This window comes from Hipposideros armiger, unplaced genomic scaffold (assembly GCF_001890085.2).
Source record: "Hipposideros armiger isolate ML-2016 unplaced genomic scaffold, ASM189008v1 scaffold_426, whole genome shotgun sequence".
Lineage (NCBI taxonomy): Eukaryota > Metazoa > Chordata > Mammalia > Chiroptera > Hipposideridae > Hipposideros > Hipposideros armiger.
Window position 1 is genome coordinate 949,796 of NW_017731776.1, and position 16,492 is coordinate 966,287.

A 16,492-nucleotide genomic window follows, 5' to 3' on the forward strand; every position below is an offset into this window, starting at 1 on the left:
AAACTGGGATTAGGCTGGCTCCGACATGTCATTCTAGTAACGGAGTCACAGTACCCTAGGACTGCGCGCTGAAAATGTGAAAGGGTTTGTAGGCCATTGGACTTCGCCGGACGTTTCCCCACCCAGGATGCTTCCGTTGCCACAGCAACCGCCCGGTCAGCGGCCCTCGGCATCCCGCTGAGGAATCTGGGAAGAACCTTGCCCTTACAAAGATGGCGGCGACCACAGGACAAGGGGCGGGGTTGAGCGCTGTCGGCCTGTCCAGATCTTTCCTCTGTTTCCGCTTTCTCATGCTAACGGCGAGCTTCCGTCAATACTTGTTCTCTCTCCTGATTCTGGGAGCCCCAGGAGCCAGGGAGGGAATAGTTGCCTGCAGGGATTGGAGTAAATACCCAGAGGGGGAAGGCGGGACTTCCGCGTCCTGCCGGAAGTGACGCGACAGTCACGGCCGCCGACAGGTGGAACGGCAGGTGGGTTCAGGTGCCAGCCTGGCTAGCTCCCGGCTGTGGGACCGACGCTTCCGGTGAGCGACAGTGGCAGCCCCCAAGTGCCTGAAGACCCGTGGGGAGGGATCTGGGATCTGAACCCACCGCCCTGGCCTGGAATCCTCCCTTATACCTAGTAAGAATCACCTACCCACCCGCCAGGGACTACCCACGGTCCAGGGGGGAGGGGGAGGGCCTGGATCGCCAGGGTTGCGGGTGGCATCTAGGCACTTCGGTTCCCTAAACCCTACGCTCCTTTCTCTCCCGGACCCAGTTCCCCATTCCCCTGCCGAGCTGGGCAGTTAACCAGCCCCCCTCAACTCTTGGAAAAATGTTTGCAGACTTGGATTATGACATTGAAGAGGATAAACTGTGAGTATTTTGTTCCCCTAAGTCCCAAGACTTTAGGCGCCCCAGGTTCCCCAGATCCCCAGACTTGTCAGTTCTACCGACCCTTGCTTTTCAGCAGTGGATTAGGCCTTGTACTGTAGCAGAGCCGACCCTCCCCTTCCAGGAGCTCACCATCTGTATGGGGCTGTGGACGCATCAACAGATAATTACAATGCAGGGCCATAGGGCCTTAATGGAGAATGAACTGGCTACAAGGAGAGCAGAGCAGATGGAGCAGTGCCTCTGCGGGGGTGTTCAGGGAAGGCTGCACAGAGGAGGTGGCAGTTGAGCCAGGTTTTGAAGAATGAATAGAAATGTCATAAACATACCGCCCTCCCCACGGTAGACGATTAGAGGGACAGGTTTTCAAAAATTAAGTTAGCCTCCTTATTAGTATTCTCCCTCGGAGCAAGGACTGGGTCCAATGCCTTTTTGTGTCCTCAGCATTTTATAAGGTGCTTGACATCAGCAGGTTGTTAGCAAATGTTTGTTATGTAAATAAGTGAATGAGTTAGAATATTTACCACAAAACATAAATAAGTGCTAATTCATGGTGAAAATGGAGAGGGGATTGAGTAGGGCAATGGAAAGATGGGTGATGGATACCTTAACAGATTTCCCAGAGGAGGTGGACATAATGTTCCACATGTGCCTGGGAAGGTGACAAGGACAGAGCCTGACTCAAACCTCAGAGGCAGAATGAAATAAGGGAAGGGGACCTATTAGTATGGAGTGCCTGATGATGGGCTGGGTTGTTGGTAAGTGCCTTCTCTGCACTTTCTTAGAATAACTTTGATAGAGTAGCCATTTTATCCATACCATTTTATGGACGAGGAGATGCAAAGAAGGTGATTTATCCAAGTCCCATAGTCAGTGAAAGGCAGAGCTGGGATGTATGTGGTCCCACATCTGTGTGATTCCAAGAGCTGTGCCCATTCCAGCACAAAATGCTGCCTCTTTGGCCAAATGAGAGAGAGAAAAGGCTGTGCAGCATTTGGAGCCTCTTGGGGTTTTAGAGGGCCTGTCCCCTTCCCCATCGTGGCCAGTCATCCTTCCTCTGGGAGACTCAACCTCTTGTGCTTTTTCCAGCGGAATCCCTACTGTGCCTGGGAAGGTGACCCTGCAGAAGGATGCTCAGAACCTGATTGGGATCAGCATTGGAGGAGGGGCCCAGTACTGTCCCTGCCTCTATATTGTCCAGGTATTGGGTGCTTTGGAAGTGGGGGTGAGGTCCCGGAGGGAGCAAGCCACCTCCCTACTTGGACATGACAAAGGCAGCTTCCATTCTCTAATCTGCAGAGCTGGCTCCTTTTCATTCTTGAGGTCTGACCTCCTAAGAGAGGCCTTTCTGACCACCCCCTCTCAGTAGGGCTACCCTTGTTTTTCTTTCTTATTCCAGTCTATTCTTTTTCTTCTCAGTCCCTATCACCATCTGTAATCGTGGGTTTGCTCTTTAGTTGTTCTATATCTAGCTGCTTTTCCAGATTCTTTGTACCTGAGGGCAGGATCCCAGGTTGCTTTTTTATCAGCACCTAGTATAATGCCTGACATAGAGTGGGCCTTCAAGACAAATATCTTTAATGAATCAACAAAACCGTCAGCTTTTGGTACTAGCACAAGTGAAGTGTAGTGGAAAGACTAAAAGGCTGAAATAATGTTGGCCTGAGTTCAAATGCAAGCAAGCTTCCTTGCTTATCAGCAAGTTACTTAGCCTCCCTGGGCCTCAGCTTCCTCACCTAGAAAGTGGAGATATAAAATATGTAGATATGAGCATCTTTGGGTTCTTGTGAAGGTTAAATAAAGTTACGTAACACAATGCCTGGTACTTAATAAGCACTCCTTAAATAGTAGCTGATACTACTATTATGGCAGTTGTTCACTTTCCCAGATGAACTGCCAGTGGTAGTGAACAATTTTGTGGTCCCTTGTAGAGGAAGCTGCCCTGATGGTATTCTGTCAGCTGTGACTCTGGAGTGGAGACAGGCAGTGACCTTTCTGTAGCCTTGGAAAGAAGCTTGCCACTTTGGACATACAGGTCTGACAATTAAGTTCGTGAACTTGTTGCAACAATGTTGCTAACCTTTTTTGATATCAGAGGGATTATTCCTTATGAATTTGTACCAACTGGACAAACAGTTAACCAAGTTTACTATTTGGAAGTGCTGAAAAGGCTGCTGGAAAAAGTTAGATGACCTGAACTTTTCGCCAACAATTCATGGCTCTTGCATCATGATAATGCACCAGCTCACATGGCACTGTCTGTGAGGGAATTTTTAACCAGAAAACCAATAGCTATATTGGAACACCCTCCCTACTCACCTGAGCTGGCCCCAGTGACTTCTGTCTTTACCTGAAGATAAAGGAAATATTGAAAGGAAGACATTTTGGTGACATTCAGGACATCAAGAGTAATACGACAACATCTCTGATGGCCATTCCAGGAAAGAGTTGCAAAATTGCTCTGAAGGGTGGACTAGGCGCTGGTGTCGGTGCATAGCTTCCCAAGGGGAGCACTTCGAAGGTGATCATAGTGATATTCAGCAATGAGGCATGTAGCACTTTTACTAGGATGAGTTCGCGAACTTAATTGTCCAACCTCATACATGTAAACTGGACCCGGATTCTACCCTGTTCTGACAGCTAAGGAGCTGTTGGTAGCAGAAGGGAAATTTTGGTCTGAGGATCTTGCAAAGGAGTTGCTTGCAGGCCTTGAAGACAGAGATTCCTGGAACCTAGTCTTGCCAGCTCAGGGTGCTGCCTTCACGAGTGCTTTGGCCTCTTCCAGCCCAGGAGGTATCAGGGAGGCCTCCCCCCAGGCCTCCCCTCCTTGCCGCCTGCCTGCTTGCCTCTCTCTTCCAAAACCACTCTGCTTCCTCTTACCACATCTTCCCAACATAGTTATTTTGTAATTTTTGGTTAAATCAGCATCAGTCAGCTCAGAGCAGCGTTGTTGGAAAAATCTGTTAAAGAAATGACTTTGGAGGAGCAAACGTTCAGATAGGTGTGTGAGGTTTGGTGTATTTGACATTAGAAAAGGAGAGTCTCATCAGGTCGCATTTACCTTCCGTCCTCCCCCTCCTCTCCCCAAGGATGTAGGCCATGCATTTCTGTCTGTTCAGGCAGCTCTACCCTGCTCTTCTCCAGCGCTACTTAAGAGACTGGAGGGCAGAGGCCAGGACGGAGCCGGGTGTTGGTTGGGGTGGAGGGAATGACTGTCTCCTACCAGGTGTTTTCTCATTTCTCCCTTTTCTCCCCCACCCCACCCGCCTTATACACCCCAGGTATTTGACAACACCCCGGCAGCCCTGGATGGCACTGTGGCCGCTGGCGATGAGATTACCGGTGTCAATGGCCGGTCAATCAAAGGAAAAACTAAGGTGGAGGTGGCAAAGATGATTCAGGAAGTGAAGGTAAGGGCTGCTGCCTGGTGGGAACCTTGAATCAGGAAAGCCACTTCGGAGACCTCCAACCTGCCAGAGGCCCCTGCAGGCCTGGAAGGGAGATTGGCCCTGTCTCTGCTCCCCTCCTCAGAGCATCAGGGTCTGGGTCACAGCCCGGCCTCCCTCGGTTTCTCCTGCATTTGTTCAGTACATATTAATTATGCTCCAGGACTCATGCTGGGCCTTGGCCAGAGAGCAGGCACCAAAACAAAAAGGTTCCCGTCCTCAGGCTCTCAGGGGAGCTGTCAGACTCAGAACCATGCCTCAGGGCGAGCCCGTGTTTCCCTAGTCAGGGCTGGAACTGAAGCTAGAAGTCCAAGGTGAACTTACCTGGGTCAGAGACACCCAATAGATGTTAACTGAGCCATGCTGGGCCTGGGAAGGGCAAGCGGGAAAGAGGAGAGCCTCTTGCCCTTCCCTGGAGGAACTTCCAGTCCAGCGGGTCCCCCTGGGCTCACAGATCTCCAGGGACCCCTCTTGACTCTGGGGCAGCTCCCGGTGCAGCTGCTCATCTTCTGTTCTGTAGAACACAGTCACGTGCTACCTGTTCCCTGCAACCCCTGCCCCCCAACTGCTCCAGGCCAAGGCCGCTCCTGCACCACAGGTGGCATCCCGGCCCCTCATAGACACAAGTGTGCAGCCCTTTTGCCATTTTCCAGAGCTTTGCTGCTAGTGACTCTTGGGAGACCAATATAGTGAAGGAGTTGCGAAGCCATAGGATAATTTACAAATCTGAGAGTCAAGGGCCCCAACTGGAAATAGCCTGGCCGAGCATTTTAGCACCCTCAGCTCCTGCATCCAAACCTCTCCTTCTCTGTGTCTTAAAGACCTGATACCAACAGTCCCTCTTTGTGATCTTAGCGCAGGGCCAGCGCCTTCTCCCTTTATTCTCCTGCTCTACCCCTGTGTCATCCCACCACTCTCCTTCCTCCAGACTTCAGGGCGCAGAGTCCAGTCCCATAATTTCTCCTATTCCAGCCCCTTTAGCCATGATGGAGCGACAGATGGAGGCTGGGGCTGGGGCTCACGGCTCTGCTGTACAAAAGGAAGTGACAGGAATCGTTCAGGGCCCAGACGCCACGCCACCTGGTCTGGGTTTTACTGTCCTGGGCATTATCTGTTGGGTGGAGGAGCCTGTCGTGGAAGGCAATGGACAGTGTTTTTTATTCTGGTTCAGAACTGGGGTGTGTGTGCGCCCTTCTGGGCCCTCCCCTCACCCCCTCACCATCGCTACTCATCAGGCCCCTCCATGTCCTGCCTCGCACCAGCCCCTGGCGTTTCCGTGCGGACAGGAGCTCCTCGTGTGTGTGCACAGCCTTGACATTGACACAGGGAGCTCCCCGCTGTCATGTTTGGGTGCCAGGCAGGGATACTGTCCCAGTTTTGCTGATGCCCCGAGGGAGGAAGGGGTTTGCTTGTGGTCACACAGCTGAACCGGCACCCAGGGCTGACCCCTGCTGTGGTGCCCGTCCCTTCCCCTCAGCTGCTACCTGTGGTGGCCCCCAGTTCACGCGCTGCCTCCTGTGTCCACCCCTGACTGACCACACTGGGTCGTTTTGGTTTCCCTTCAGGATTCTATTTTGAAACCCTGTCTTGTATTTGAATGGATTCGGTCCCAAGTTGAAGGGTCTTAGGATTGCAAGGATAAGAGTGACCGTAGTGGCCTCATGTGGTCAGGGAAGGCTTCTTGGGAGAAGCCGGTACCACTCTTTCAGTCACTAGGACTCACCTGTGTGACTCGCTGGTTCACATGGGCCCCCCTTACTGGCCTGGGCCCTAAGGGCCGGGCCCCTGCACCTGCTCCTTGTATCCCAGTGCTGGGCACCGTGAAAGTGCTGACGTGTTCACTGAGTGAGCGGAGGGACCCTGAGGAAGGGGATGATTTAGCGTGCGGGAGAAGATACTCCATGTGGGGGGAAATGGCGTAGCAAAGGTCTGGAGTGTGGCGTGGCATGGGGGACAGCGGGGACCTGACCTGGCTGGAGCACAGGACATCAGAGACTGCCAGGCTGTGAGCTCTGTGACAGCAGGGACTATGTCTGCCCTTGTCCCTGTTGATTCCCCAGGGCCTGGCACATAGAGAGGAAGGGACCTGGGAACAGACCAGTCCCAGCGCAGCACCCTGTCACAGCCCTCGGCCCGACGGGGCTGAATCCATCATGCTGGGGCCCCTCCCTGGAGCTCAGGACTCTCTCACGACCACAGACTCCAGGGTCACAGGCCTCCCCGGGGAAGGGGCTTGTTGTCCAGGAGACTCCATCTCAACTCTGCCTGTCCTGATTTTCCAGGGGGAGGTGACCATCCACTACAACAAGCTGCAGGCAGACCCCAAGCAGGGCATGTCCCTGGATATTGGTAAGCGGGGCCAGAGCAGTGGCGTCTGGCGGCCTCACCAGCCCCCAGCCCCTGGTCTGCCTCTTTTTTTTTTTAATTGGAGAATGGTATATTTTTCCAGGACCCCTCAGCTCCAAGTCAAGTAGTTGTTTCAATCTAGTTGTGGAGGGTGCAGCTCAGTGGCCCATGTGGGGATCGAACCGGCAACCTTGGTGTTATGAGCACTGCGTTCTAACCACCTGAGCTAACCGGCCGCCCCTGGTCTACCTTTTTATGATAATGTATCAGTAGTTACGTGGCTGTGCTCTCTGGCTTTTCTGACCAAGCCGATCCACAGGGCAGAGGGGGAGGTGTGGGTGGCGGGGAGGGAATGACCCAGGGGTGCCGTCCCTGCGGCTGTTCCTAGGAACCTGTCCCTGGTTTCTCATTGCTCCGTGTTTCAGCCTCACCAACTCCCGGCCCTTCCTCTGGGACCTTGCTACCCTAGGGTTGTCCTTTGTAGGCCAGCCCTGCAGCTTACCACAGCCCAGGTACTCACCCTTCTGACAGGAAGTACCCTGGCCTGGCACCTCAGGCTCACCTGCATGCCCCCACTCCACCTGGGCACCTTCTCCCACCTGCAGCACCTCCCAGGAAAGCTTGAGGTCTGAACTGGACCTCGGGCCTTAGGCAGAGGGTCACAGGCCAGCCTCTCTGCCCAGCGGGCCCTGGGACAGGTGCCTCCTGCTGTAGGGGCTGGGCCTTGGTTCTATAGAAACTTCAAGACTCAAGAGCTGGACAGCAGTAGAGGTCCCCTGACCAGCCACCTCATTACAGACAAGGCCTGAGACCCCGAGCGGGCTCTGTGTCCCCTAGGGGAACGCACAGGGTGATCTCTAGGCTCGAGTCCAGTGTGTTTTTCCAATACCCAAGGCCAGAGCCGCCTCCTGGCTTTTAAGGAAAGAGGCCAAGGGCAGATTGAGTCTGTCCTGGGGTTCTTCATCTAAAACCCCTTGGTCCCATCCCATCCCCCCTCCTAGGACTAAGCATGCAACCATATGTACGATAACTGAGGCTGGGGTCCAAGGTCGGCTGTCATTGATGGTGCCTCTGCCTGCCTTGTACGGGGCCCCGGGTCTGATGTGAAAGAGAGGCTCCCTGGTTTGCCTGCAGCCCGTGTTGAGCCTGTGGCATCTGGGCTCTCCGGGATGGCCAGCAGCCGCCTGGGCTAAGCGCTTTACATAGTTACCTCCTTCCAGGCTCCCACACCTCCCTACAGTGGACAGGGCATAGCGCAGGGCCCAGCGCCCCTTGTTGGGACACTCCCCACTTCATAGTCACCCCACACCAAGCCCCACATCAGCTTCTTCTGCCCTTGGTGTCGCCCCCAGTGAGTCGTGATGAGGTGGGGCAGGGATAGTTTGGGGGCCCAGCTGCAGACTCCATCTCACTGAGCTCCTTTCTCGCCTGGTCCCAGTCTTAAAGAAGGTGAAGCATCGGTTGGTGGAGAACATGAGTTCGGGGACCGCAGATGCTCTGGGCCTGAGCCGGGCCATCCTGTGCAATGGTGAGTCTCCTCCTCTCTCTCAATTCTGGCCCCGGGGGTCTCAGGCCCGGGCTTCCAGGAGGAGGGCACTGTGGCTGTCCATCAAACCACGTGGGTCCTGCTGTCCTGGCCCCTGGCCTCTGCCCATAGGGCCGATAGTCACCATCTCTTTGTATCCCTGGAGGCCTCCCTAGCTCCCAGAGAGCGTCCACAGAGGACAGCTGAGCCTCTTACAGCCAGTGTCCCCCCACCTCCAAGCAAGGATTCACAGGCCCAGGTCACAGATGAGGGAGACCCACAGGGGAGAGGCGCCTCCTTCCGGCAACCCGAGCTCGCGCCTTCACCACTGCGCCCAGCTGCTCTCACATAACCAGGCCTCCGCCCCACCCTCATCCCACCTTGTGCCCGATCTCACCCCCTTGCTCTATCTAGCATGCCCGCTGCTCCTGCACTGCCCGTCTGCCCTTGCCTTTCTCCAGGAGGTGACGCTGCTGCCCTTGTCTCAGCCGGTCCTGCCCAGGGCTGGAGGTGGCCGCCCCACCTCGCCCAGAGGGAACGCCATGTACACGCACATTCACACCCACACGTGTGTGTGCACACGCTCTCCCCCCAGGGTGCCCAATGAAACTCTCGGTTCTGCTCCTGCCATCACCAGCCTGAGTTTATAAACAGCAGCAGCTCTGCGTGGATGTGGGGGGTAGATATAAATACCTACCTAAATTGTAGGCTCAGCTGGGCACACTGGGCTTCATTGGCTGGGGCAAAGGGGTGGGGTCTGAGCTCGTTCCAAATGGTGTTCAAAAGTGGTGGCTGCTATTCTCGGCCTCTCAGTGTCTATAAATCCCTGTTACTGTAGTCACCGCGCCTTGAGATGAAATTAGAACCGGTTGTTGTATTTTTCCCCCCAAACCTTGCAATTTCCCCAGCCTTAAATAGGGTTTCTAAAACTGAAGCTGTCATGATGTCCCATGACCCAGCTAAAAACAACAGCTCGGCGCTTACGTGGCTCCCTCCCTGCCAGGCTGGCCAGGCGCCAAGGCTCTGGGGTGCCAGGGCCTGGAGGCCAGCCGGGTGGCCGAAGCCTCCTGAAGACCCTCCCAGGTGCTCCCTCCTTTCCCCCCACGGCAGCCTGAACCTTCCCCTCCAGACAGCCCGTCACACAGCTGCCTTCCCGCCCAGAGAAAGGCCCAGACTCGGCCACCGCTACTCCCCTCCTCCCTTCCTCCTCTCCACTCAGAAAACCCTGACCCAGGTCCACACAGGAGACCGGGGGCAGAGAGCACTCAGGCTCTCAGACAGCCCTCAGCTGTGTGCCTTTGAGCAAGTGGCCTTACCGCTCTGTCCCTCAGTTTTCTCTGTAAAATGGGGGAAGTAGTCCCTGCCCCAAAGGCTCACAGAGTTAGGACTGAGATGTGTGGAGGGAGCCTTGAGTGGTTATGGCTCACAGCACAGTGACTGAAGGCCAGACCCCGCCTGGGGGGCGGCCTGGCCAGGAAGCCACCTACACGGGGCTCCTGGCCTGCAGATGCTGCTGGTGCTCTCAGTGGGGAGGTGGGTGCGCACCTCATCCCCGTCAGAGTGGACGGGGTGGCATGTACTGCTGGAGGAAGCCCTGCCCGTTCCAGCTCCTCACTGCCCTGGCCCTTAGCTTGTCTGTTCACTTCCTGCCCTGTCCCTCCCTAATCTGGGGGGGGGGGCCTGCCTCAGCCCCTGCAATCCACTTGCCCCCATTTTTAGCCCTTCAGGTGAGGCAGCTGCCCCCACCCCTCCCCTTCCAGCCCTCACTGTCCCTGCCAGTCATTGCCTGGCTGCTGTCTGGCTCCTCTGCTAGACTGAGCCTCGAGGGCACCACGTGGATCTCATTCACCGGGTCATTCCTGGAGCCTAACATGGTGTCTGCACATAGTAGGTGCTCAATAAACACCTGTTAAGCTACTGAAGATGCTCACCAAGGCCCCGCCCGGTGCGCGCTCTTCCTTGAAGCCCCTCCTGAATTTGTCTCCCCTCCCAAATCGTTCTCCCCTCTGCGTCAGCACATTTGCGTCTCCTGAGGTAGGAGCTGCATCGAGCCTGTGTTATCCTTACCGTCGATGCCGCTTGTCTCTCCTACTTGTCCCTGATTCCTTCCCCCTTGGCTGTCGGCAGGCTGTGTTGCAAGCATGGGGGGCCTTCACTGCGAGGCTGGCCATGGGGAGGGCCCAGCCATTATTCACTTGTGACTTTTGGAAGTACCTGTATTATTGTCACCCGTCTGCACCTTTGATGTGCCCCGGCCTGCTGGGGTGGGAGCTGTCTCAGGACTAGGGGCAGCCCTGCCTCTCGCCTGGGTGTGCTGAGCTGTTTACAAGACACCTCTGAACCCAGGTGACCCTGAGGTGCCAAATCGCCCTCCATGGACCCTGTTCTGTGCCCATCCTGCTTTTCATCTGGGAACTGCCTCTGCCCTCTGGAGCCCGGCTCTCTTCCTCTCCCCGCGGCTCCCTGAGACCCGCTGACCTCCCCTTCTCTCTGATCCCCACAGATGGGCTTGTCAAGAGACTTGAGGAGCTGGAGCGGACCGCTGAGCTATACAAAGGTAGGCAACATACCTCTGGCTCGTCACCCATGGCAGGTGGGGTGTCCCAGTCCAGGAAGGGCTGGCATTGGCTCTGCCTTGGGGTGCAGCTTTAGTGGCCTGCTCTAAAGATGGTGGCATTGGGGGCAGAATTGTGGCCATTAAAAATTCTTTAAAAAAAACCCCAAACCTAAAACATACTTTTTCTGACTATAAAAGGGATGTATACCCATAAAAACTCAAATGAGAGCATGAGAGCATGTGTGTAAACGTAGTGAGAGTCCCCAGAATGGCACGCTGTCCCCAGGGGTAAAGCCCATAAGAGGACTGATCACCTCCTGCCCTTGCAGGGTCCGTCTCCCCTGTCTGCTGGGGGCTTCTCACAGCTGAGGCTGCCGCTGGGCCTGAGCCTGTAACCCCAGGCCGAGTGGAGCTGTGGGAAAAGTCAGCGAACCCAGGAACAGTGCAGGCTTCAGGGGGTGGCCTGGAGGGTTGGAGGCCGTGTCCTGGGGGGTGTGGTCCCCACCACACGTCCCCGTTTCCCTTGGTGTGGTCTCTCCCGCAGGGATGACAGAACACACCAAGAACCTCCTACGGGCCTTTTATGAGCTGTCACAGACACACCGGGGTAAGGACACCCCTCAACTTGCTATGTGACCCCAGGCAAATCCCTGCTTCTCTCTGGGCTCAGTGCCCCCCATACAGCGAGGGTGTGGCTGAGCTGCCCCCGAGGTCCTGCTCAGGCAGACACCACCGCGTCTGACCTTGGGCCAGCTTTGGGCTGGGCCTTGTCTTGGTTCTGGGAGGTAGCAATGCTGGGGACCAGTGGGGGACATCTTGACCAGCAGGTCTTCTAGGGCACAGTCACTCATCCCGGCCCCATCCCACCCCTGTTCGTGGTCTCATTTCCTCCAACTCCTTTAGCTGGACAGGGCAGCAACAGAGAGCCCCATTTTACAGCTGGGAACATGAAGCCCAGACAGAGGAAATGGTCACACAGCCCCTGAGGGGCAGAGGTGTCCTTGGGACCCAGACACGAAGTTCCCAGACTGGCGCTGCCCTCAGACAGTGCCACCTCCTCCAGCCCTGGCCTAGCCTTCCTCCGTGGTCTGGTCACTCGGCGGAACGAGGGTGGTGTAGACCAGCTCCCTCAGAGGTGTCAACCCAGATCATTCAGGGGTGTAGATCAGCTCCCTTGGGGTGTCAACCCAGGTCCTTTGGGGTATAGTCCCAGCTTCCTTGGGGGTGTAGACACGTCCGTCTTGGGGTGCACACCCTGTGCAGACCTCAGCCTCCGCCTGCCCTGCCCCTTGCCCTGCCCCTTGCCCTGCCTCTCCCCTACAAATCCCTGGCTTCTCCATTAAGGGCCGGGTAGGGGCCGCCTTCAGGGCAAACTTGTCACGCAGCCTTTGGGGACGTGTTCTCCGTGATTGGGGTGCGGGAGCCCCAGCCAGCTGCGAGCGAGGCTTTTGTGAAGTTTGCCGACGCCCACCGCAGCATCGAGAAGTTTGGCATCCGGCTGCTGAAGACCATCAAGCCGGTAGGTCACATTGAGCATGCATGTGTCAGCAAATGAGGGTAGAGAGGGGACAGTGTGTCATGCGGAAAGGGTCCTCTGCTGGAGCCGGAACGCCTGGGTGCAGATTCTGCTCGGCCACCTGCACAGATGGCCGTGGGGAAGTCATCCTGCCTCCTTGGCCTTGGCGTTGACCTCCAGACTAGTCTGTGGGCCTGGCTCCACCACTGAGTCGCGGCTTGCCCTGCACAAGGCGTCTGAAAGCGCCCTTTGGCTCTGACAGTCCGAGTCCACTAGAAGGACTGACGCATCAGTGCCATTCGTGGTCACCCTGGCCAGCCTCATCCCCTGCCCGTGGGGGCCTGAGCATTGCCTCACTCTCGCCTTCCAGATGCTGACGGATCTGAACACGTACCTCAACAAAGCCATCCCAGACACTCGCCTCACCATCAAGAAGTACTTGGACGTGAAGTTTGAGTATCTTGTGAGTGGCTGCTGCCTCCGGGGAGGGACGGGTCTGGCCTGCGGGGGTGAGAGCCCACCTGGAGTTTGGCTTTGCTTCTGTCAGCCACATGACGGCACGCAGGACAGGGCTGGAACCTATCACATCTGATCGAGGATGTGGGACCAGGGCCTAGGAAGGGGCTGGGGAATTGGGTGGCAGCCAAGGCCCTGCCCCGGCTGCTCAGAGCCTCAGGGAGGCGGGCAGCCTGGGGTGGCAGAGCCCTTCCTTACTCTGGACCGCTCTGACTCCTTGGGATTTTTTGTCAGTTTTAACAGTGGGTTAGACTAGGTCAGTGGTTATACAGTGGGTACCAAGGGAGGTTAATGAGTTTTATGTTTGAAATAATAATTTTATGGTCAAAGGCATTGAGGGAAAATGCTTACGAAGCAAGCCAAGGCTCCTCTGCTGCAGGACTTCTCAGAGCCTTTGATGAGGCCCGTGTGCAGCCTGAGTCTACACGGGTCTTCCCAAGCTCCTTTGACCATGGAACCCTTTTCCCCCAGAGCATCTCTTGGGACTTGAGTTTGGTAAATGATGGGCTGCCTCTTAGGCCTCCCCGCCCTCCCAGATGAGTGCCCTCCTGTCTGCTGCCACCCTGGGCTGCCCTAAGCAAGGACCAGTCTGAATGATGTGCTCTGTGCTCCAGAGCACTGCTGCCAGCCTCTCCCTGATGTGTCTAGGCTTATCCCAGCCGGGAGCCTGGGAGGCCTGGCGTGGCTGCTCCCCTGGGTGGCCTCGGGAGAGTGTGGCATGGGGGCGCGGGGAGCTGGGCACATCAGGGTGGTCCTCCAAGAGGTGCAGCCACTGACAGCCTGGCCTCGCCTGCCCCACACAGTCGTACTGCCTGAAGGTGAAGGAAATGGACGACGAGGAATACAGCTGCATTGTGAGTGTCATGGGGTGAGGAGGACACAGCCCTTGGGCCAGAAGGGTGGATAACCTTCCCCCACCTGCCTCACAGATCCCCAAGAATGTCCCGGGTCTGCCAGGGACACCAGGTGGGTTAGGCCAACCCGGGAGAGGCCTGGGGGGCCTGGCCAGGCGCCTATTCCTGGAGATTTAGGGTCATCCACCCCACCCTGGCCCCTCTGGCCAGCTTGCTGTGCGACTGCTCCCCGTGCCCACTCCCAGACTTTGCGAAGTTCTCATAGGGAGAAACTGACTTTCCTAACTCCTAAGTGGCTTTTTTACTTTTTAAATTTGTAATATTTTTGATACCAAGATCCATCTTATGACCAAATGTTCATTTATTTAATATAGTAAGGGTTTGATTTATTTGTTTTTTCACAAAACGACTACTAACTGCTCCTAGCAATCCCTGGCATCTCAGAAATGAGGAACCCACCCTGGTAGCTTTAAAAGTGCCATGGGGTGCAGCGGTGTGAGCCTTCCTGCCCCCGTCCCTGCCCCCACCTGTCCCAAAGCAGACCCCCATCCCAGCCACAGTCCCTGATGTGCTCCTCCCTGCCCCAGGCCCTAGGGGAGCCCCTGTACCGTGTGAGCACAGGCAACTACGAATACCGCCTGATCTTGCGCTGCCGCCAGGAGGCTCGCGCCCGCTTCTCCCAGATGCGCAAGGACGTGCTCGAGAAGATGGAGCTGCTGGATCAGAAGCATGGTGAGGGACGCGGGCGGGCGCCGTGGGTCTGAGGGTCACGCCCTACCTCAGTCAGCCCACACACCGTCCTCGGTCTGCAGGGGCAGGTACCATCTCCTCCCCACTTCACAGCTGAGAAAACTGAGGCCCCGAGAGGACAAGTACTTAACCAGAGGCCCCAGGGCCAGGCCACGCAGAGCTTTGAGTCAGACCCAGGATGGAGAGCCCTGGCAGGAGCACACCCACCTGCCCCCAGAGCCTGGCCTGGTCCACGTCCTGTGGGCTCCATGGGGTGCGGCCCACAGCCCATCCCCCTGGCAGGCTTCTTCGTTCCCTGAGCTGGGGGTAGAGGCCTGGGCTCTGTGTAGGGCTGGGCAGCCCTTGCTTCACCCTGTCCCAGTGCACGAGGGCTCAGGGAAGTGCACGGGCAGGGAGGCAGGCCCAGGGCAGGGAGGCAGGCCCAGGGCAGGGAGGCAGGCCCTGGCAGGCTTGGAGGGTCCCCTCCATGAGGCAGGCAGCCACGGCCCACTGGTGCCTGTCCGCCCTCCTATCCTCCAGTTCAGGACATCGTGTTCCAGCTGCAGCGCTTCGTGTCCACCATGTCCAAGTACTACAACGACTGCTACGCCGTGCTGCGTGACGCCGACGTGTTCCCCATCGAGGTGGACCTGGCGCACACCACGCTGGCCTACGGCCTCAGCCAGGATGAGTTCACTGACGGCGAGGATGAGGAGGATGAAGAGGATGAGGACACGGCAGCTCGGGAGCCGTCCAGGGATGCGCGAGGGGCTGCTGGGCCCCTGGACAAGGGCAGCAGCTGGTGTGACTCCTGAGTGTACTTCGGGGTACAGATGTGGGGGGTAGGGTGAATGAGAGGATGACAGCTTGGGAGCGGGGGCTGGGCCGCCGCGCAACAGGGAGGTGCATAAAGGCCTGCTGGCTTGGGGCGCCTGCATCCCTGCTCCTCTGTCCTAGCACAGTGAACCAGGGCCCCTGCCCAGGAAAGGCACCGGGCCGGGACCTGGGACCTGGGACCTGGACACTGGCCCCTCCACCTCCATTCCCCACCTCCCCAGCCAGAGGGTAGCTTGGTCTCTGGCCCTGCCCTGGGAAGGAGAGAGAGGGCAGAAAGGAGGAGGGGCTGGAGGTGGCAGGAAGTCCAGGATCCAGTCCGGTCCTCATGGGCACCTCTGCTGGCCCCACCTGGAGCCCGCGGGGAGTGGGGGGCCGGAGGTGGACAGCCGAGGCTGGGGCCAGTGTCTCGTGTACACCCTCGCCTCGCCCCAGGTCAGCCCCACCCCAGTCCACGCTCACACCTCGGCGGCCTTTTATTTATTTTATTCCCTTAGCTCAGCCATTACCCTGGGCAGGGCTGGGCGCTGGGCCTGTATTAAATAAACACAAACCCAGATGGAGCCGGGCTCTTCGCAGTGGCCTGACTCTCCTCTCCCCTTGACGCCCCCTCTTCTGCCTCCCTGATCACAAGTGGAGGGGGGGCTACAAGGTTTACTGACATTCCCTTCATATACGTCACTGTTCCCCACAGCAGCTCTGTGAATTAGCACTGTTGTCCCCATTCACTGATGGGAAACTGAGGCTCCAAGAAGTATCTTGCTCCAGCCCACACTGTGTAGGGACAGAGGGGTTTGAATGCAGACCTGTCAGGTCCCAAAGTCCCGACTCCCTCCCTCACCCTGCCGCCTAGGCTTTTGGCTTTTTGGAGCCTTTTACATCTGCCCTCATCTTGGTCCTTCAGTGCTTCTGGCCACAAACTAAACCTTTATTTGGGGAAGGGGAGGACAGACACTGGGTCAGGAGGACCTGAGGCCCCAAATAGGAGAGAGAATGTTAAGAGTACCCCAGGCACTCTGGTGCACCCCTCCTGCCAGGGCCGGGGGAGAAGCTAGTGGAGAATGCCACACAGCACTCCATGTCTTCGCAAAGTGGTACAATAGGGCGACCATCCTGCCTCACCTGGGCAGTCCCAGTCCACAGCTGTGGTCCCAGTGTGATTAGTAGTAGTGGCCCTGTTCACTTTCAAAGTGCCCCTGCTGGAACTATGAATTATATGGGCATCCTGAGAATGGGAGGGAATTCAAGAGGGGTGAGCAGGGTCCAACATGGGGCAGGGGTCTAGTTTTGTGCT

General features: G+C 56.8%; 1 protein-coding gene across 3 annotated transcripts; it reads left to right on the forward strand.

The window, feature by feature from the left end:
- Positions 1–261: 261 nt before the first annotated feature.
- PICK1 (protein interacting with PRKCA 1) lies at positions 262–15,763 on the forward strand. Of its 3 annotated transcripts, none has more exons than XM_019664682.1 (13): positions 262–523; positions 760–857; positions 1,965–2,076; positions 4,157–4,285; positions 6,604–6,670; positions 8,106–8,195; positions 10,696–10,749; positions 11,294–11,356; positions 12,135–12,268; positions 12,636–12,728; positions 13,585–13,635; positions 14,223–14,367; positions 14,905–15,763. In XM_019664682.1, the coding sequence occupies exons 2-13, from the start codon at positions 817–819 to the stop codon at positions 15,177–15,179; spliced, it is 1,254 nt and encodes a 417-aa protein (XP_019520227.1). In that variant the 5' UTR covers positions 262–523; positions 760–816; the 3' UTR covers positions 15,180–15,763. The 3 variants fall into 3 exon arrangements, with proteins under 3 accessions (XP_019520227.1, XP_019520228.1, XP_019520226.1); XM_019664683.1 differs by having other exon boundaries at positions 262–470; XM_019664681.1 differs by having other exon boundaries at positions 263–621.
- Positions 15,764–16,492: the final 729 nt, after the last annotated feature.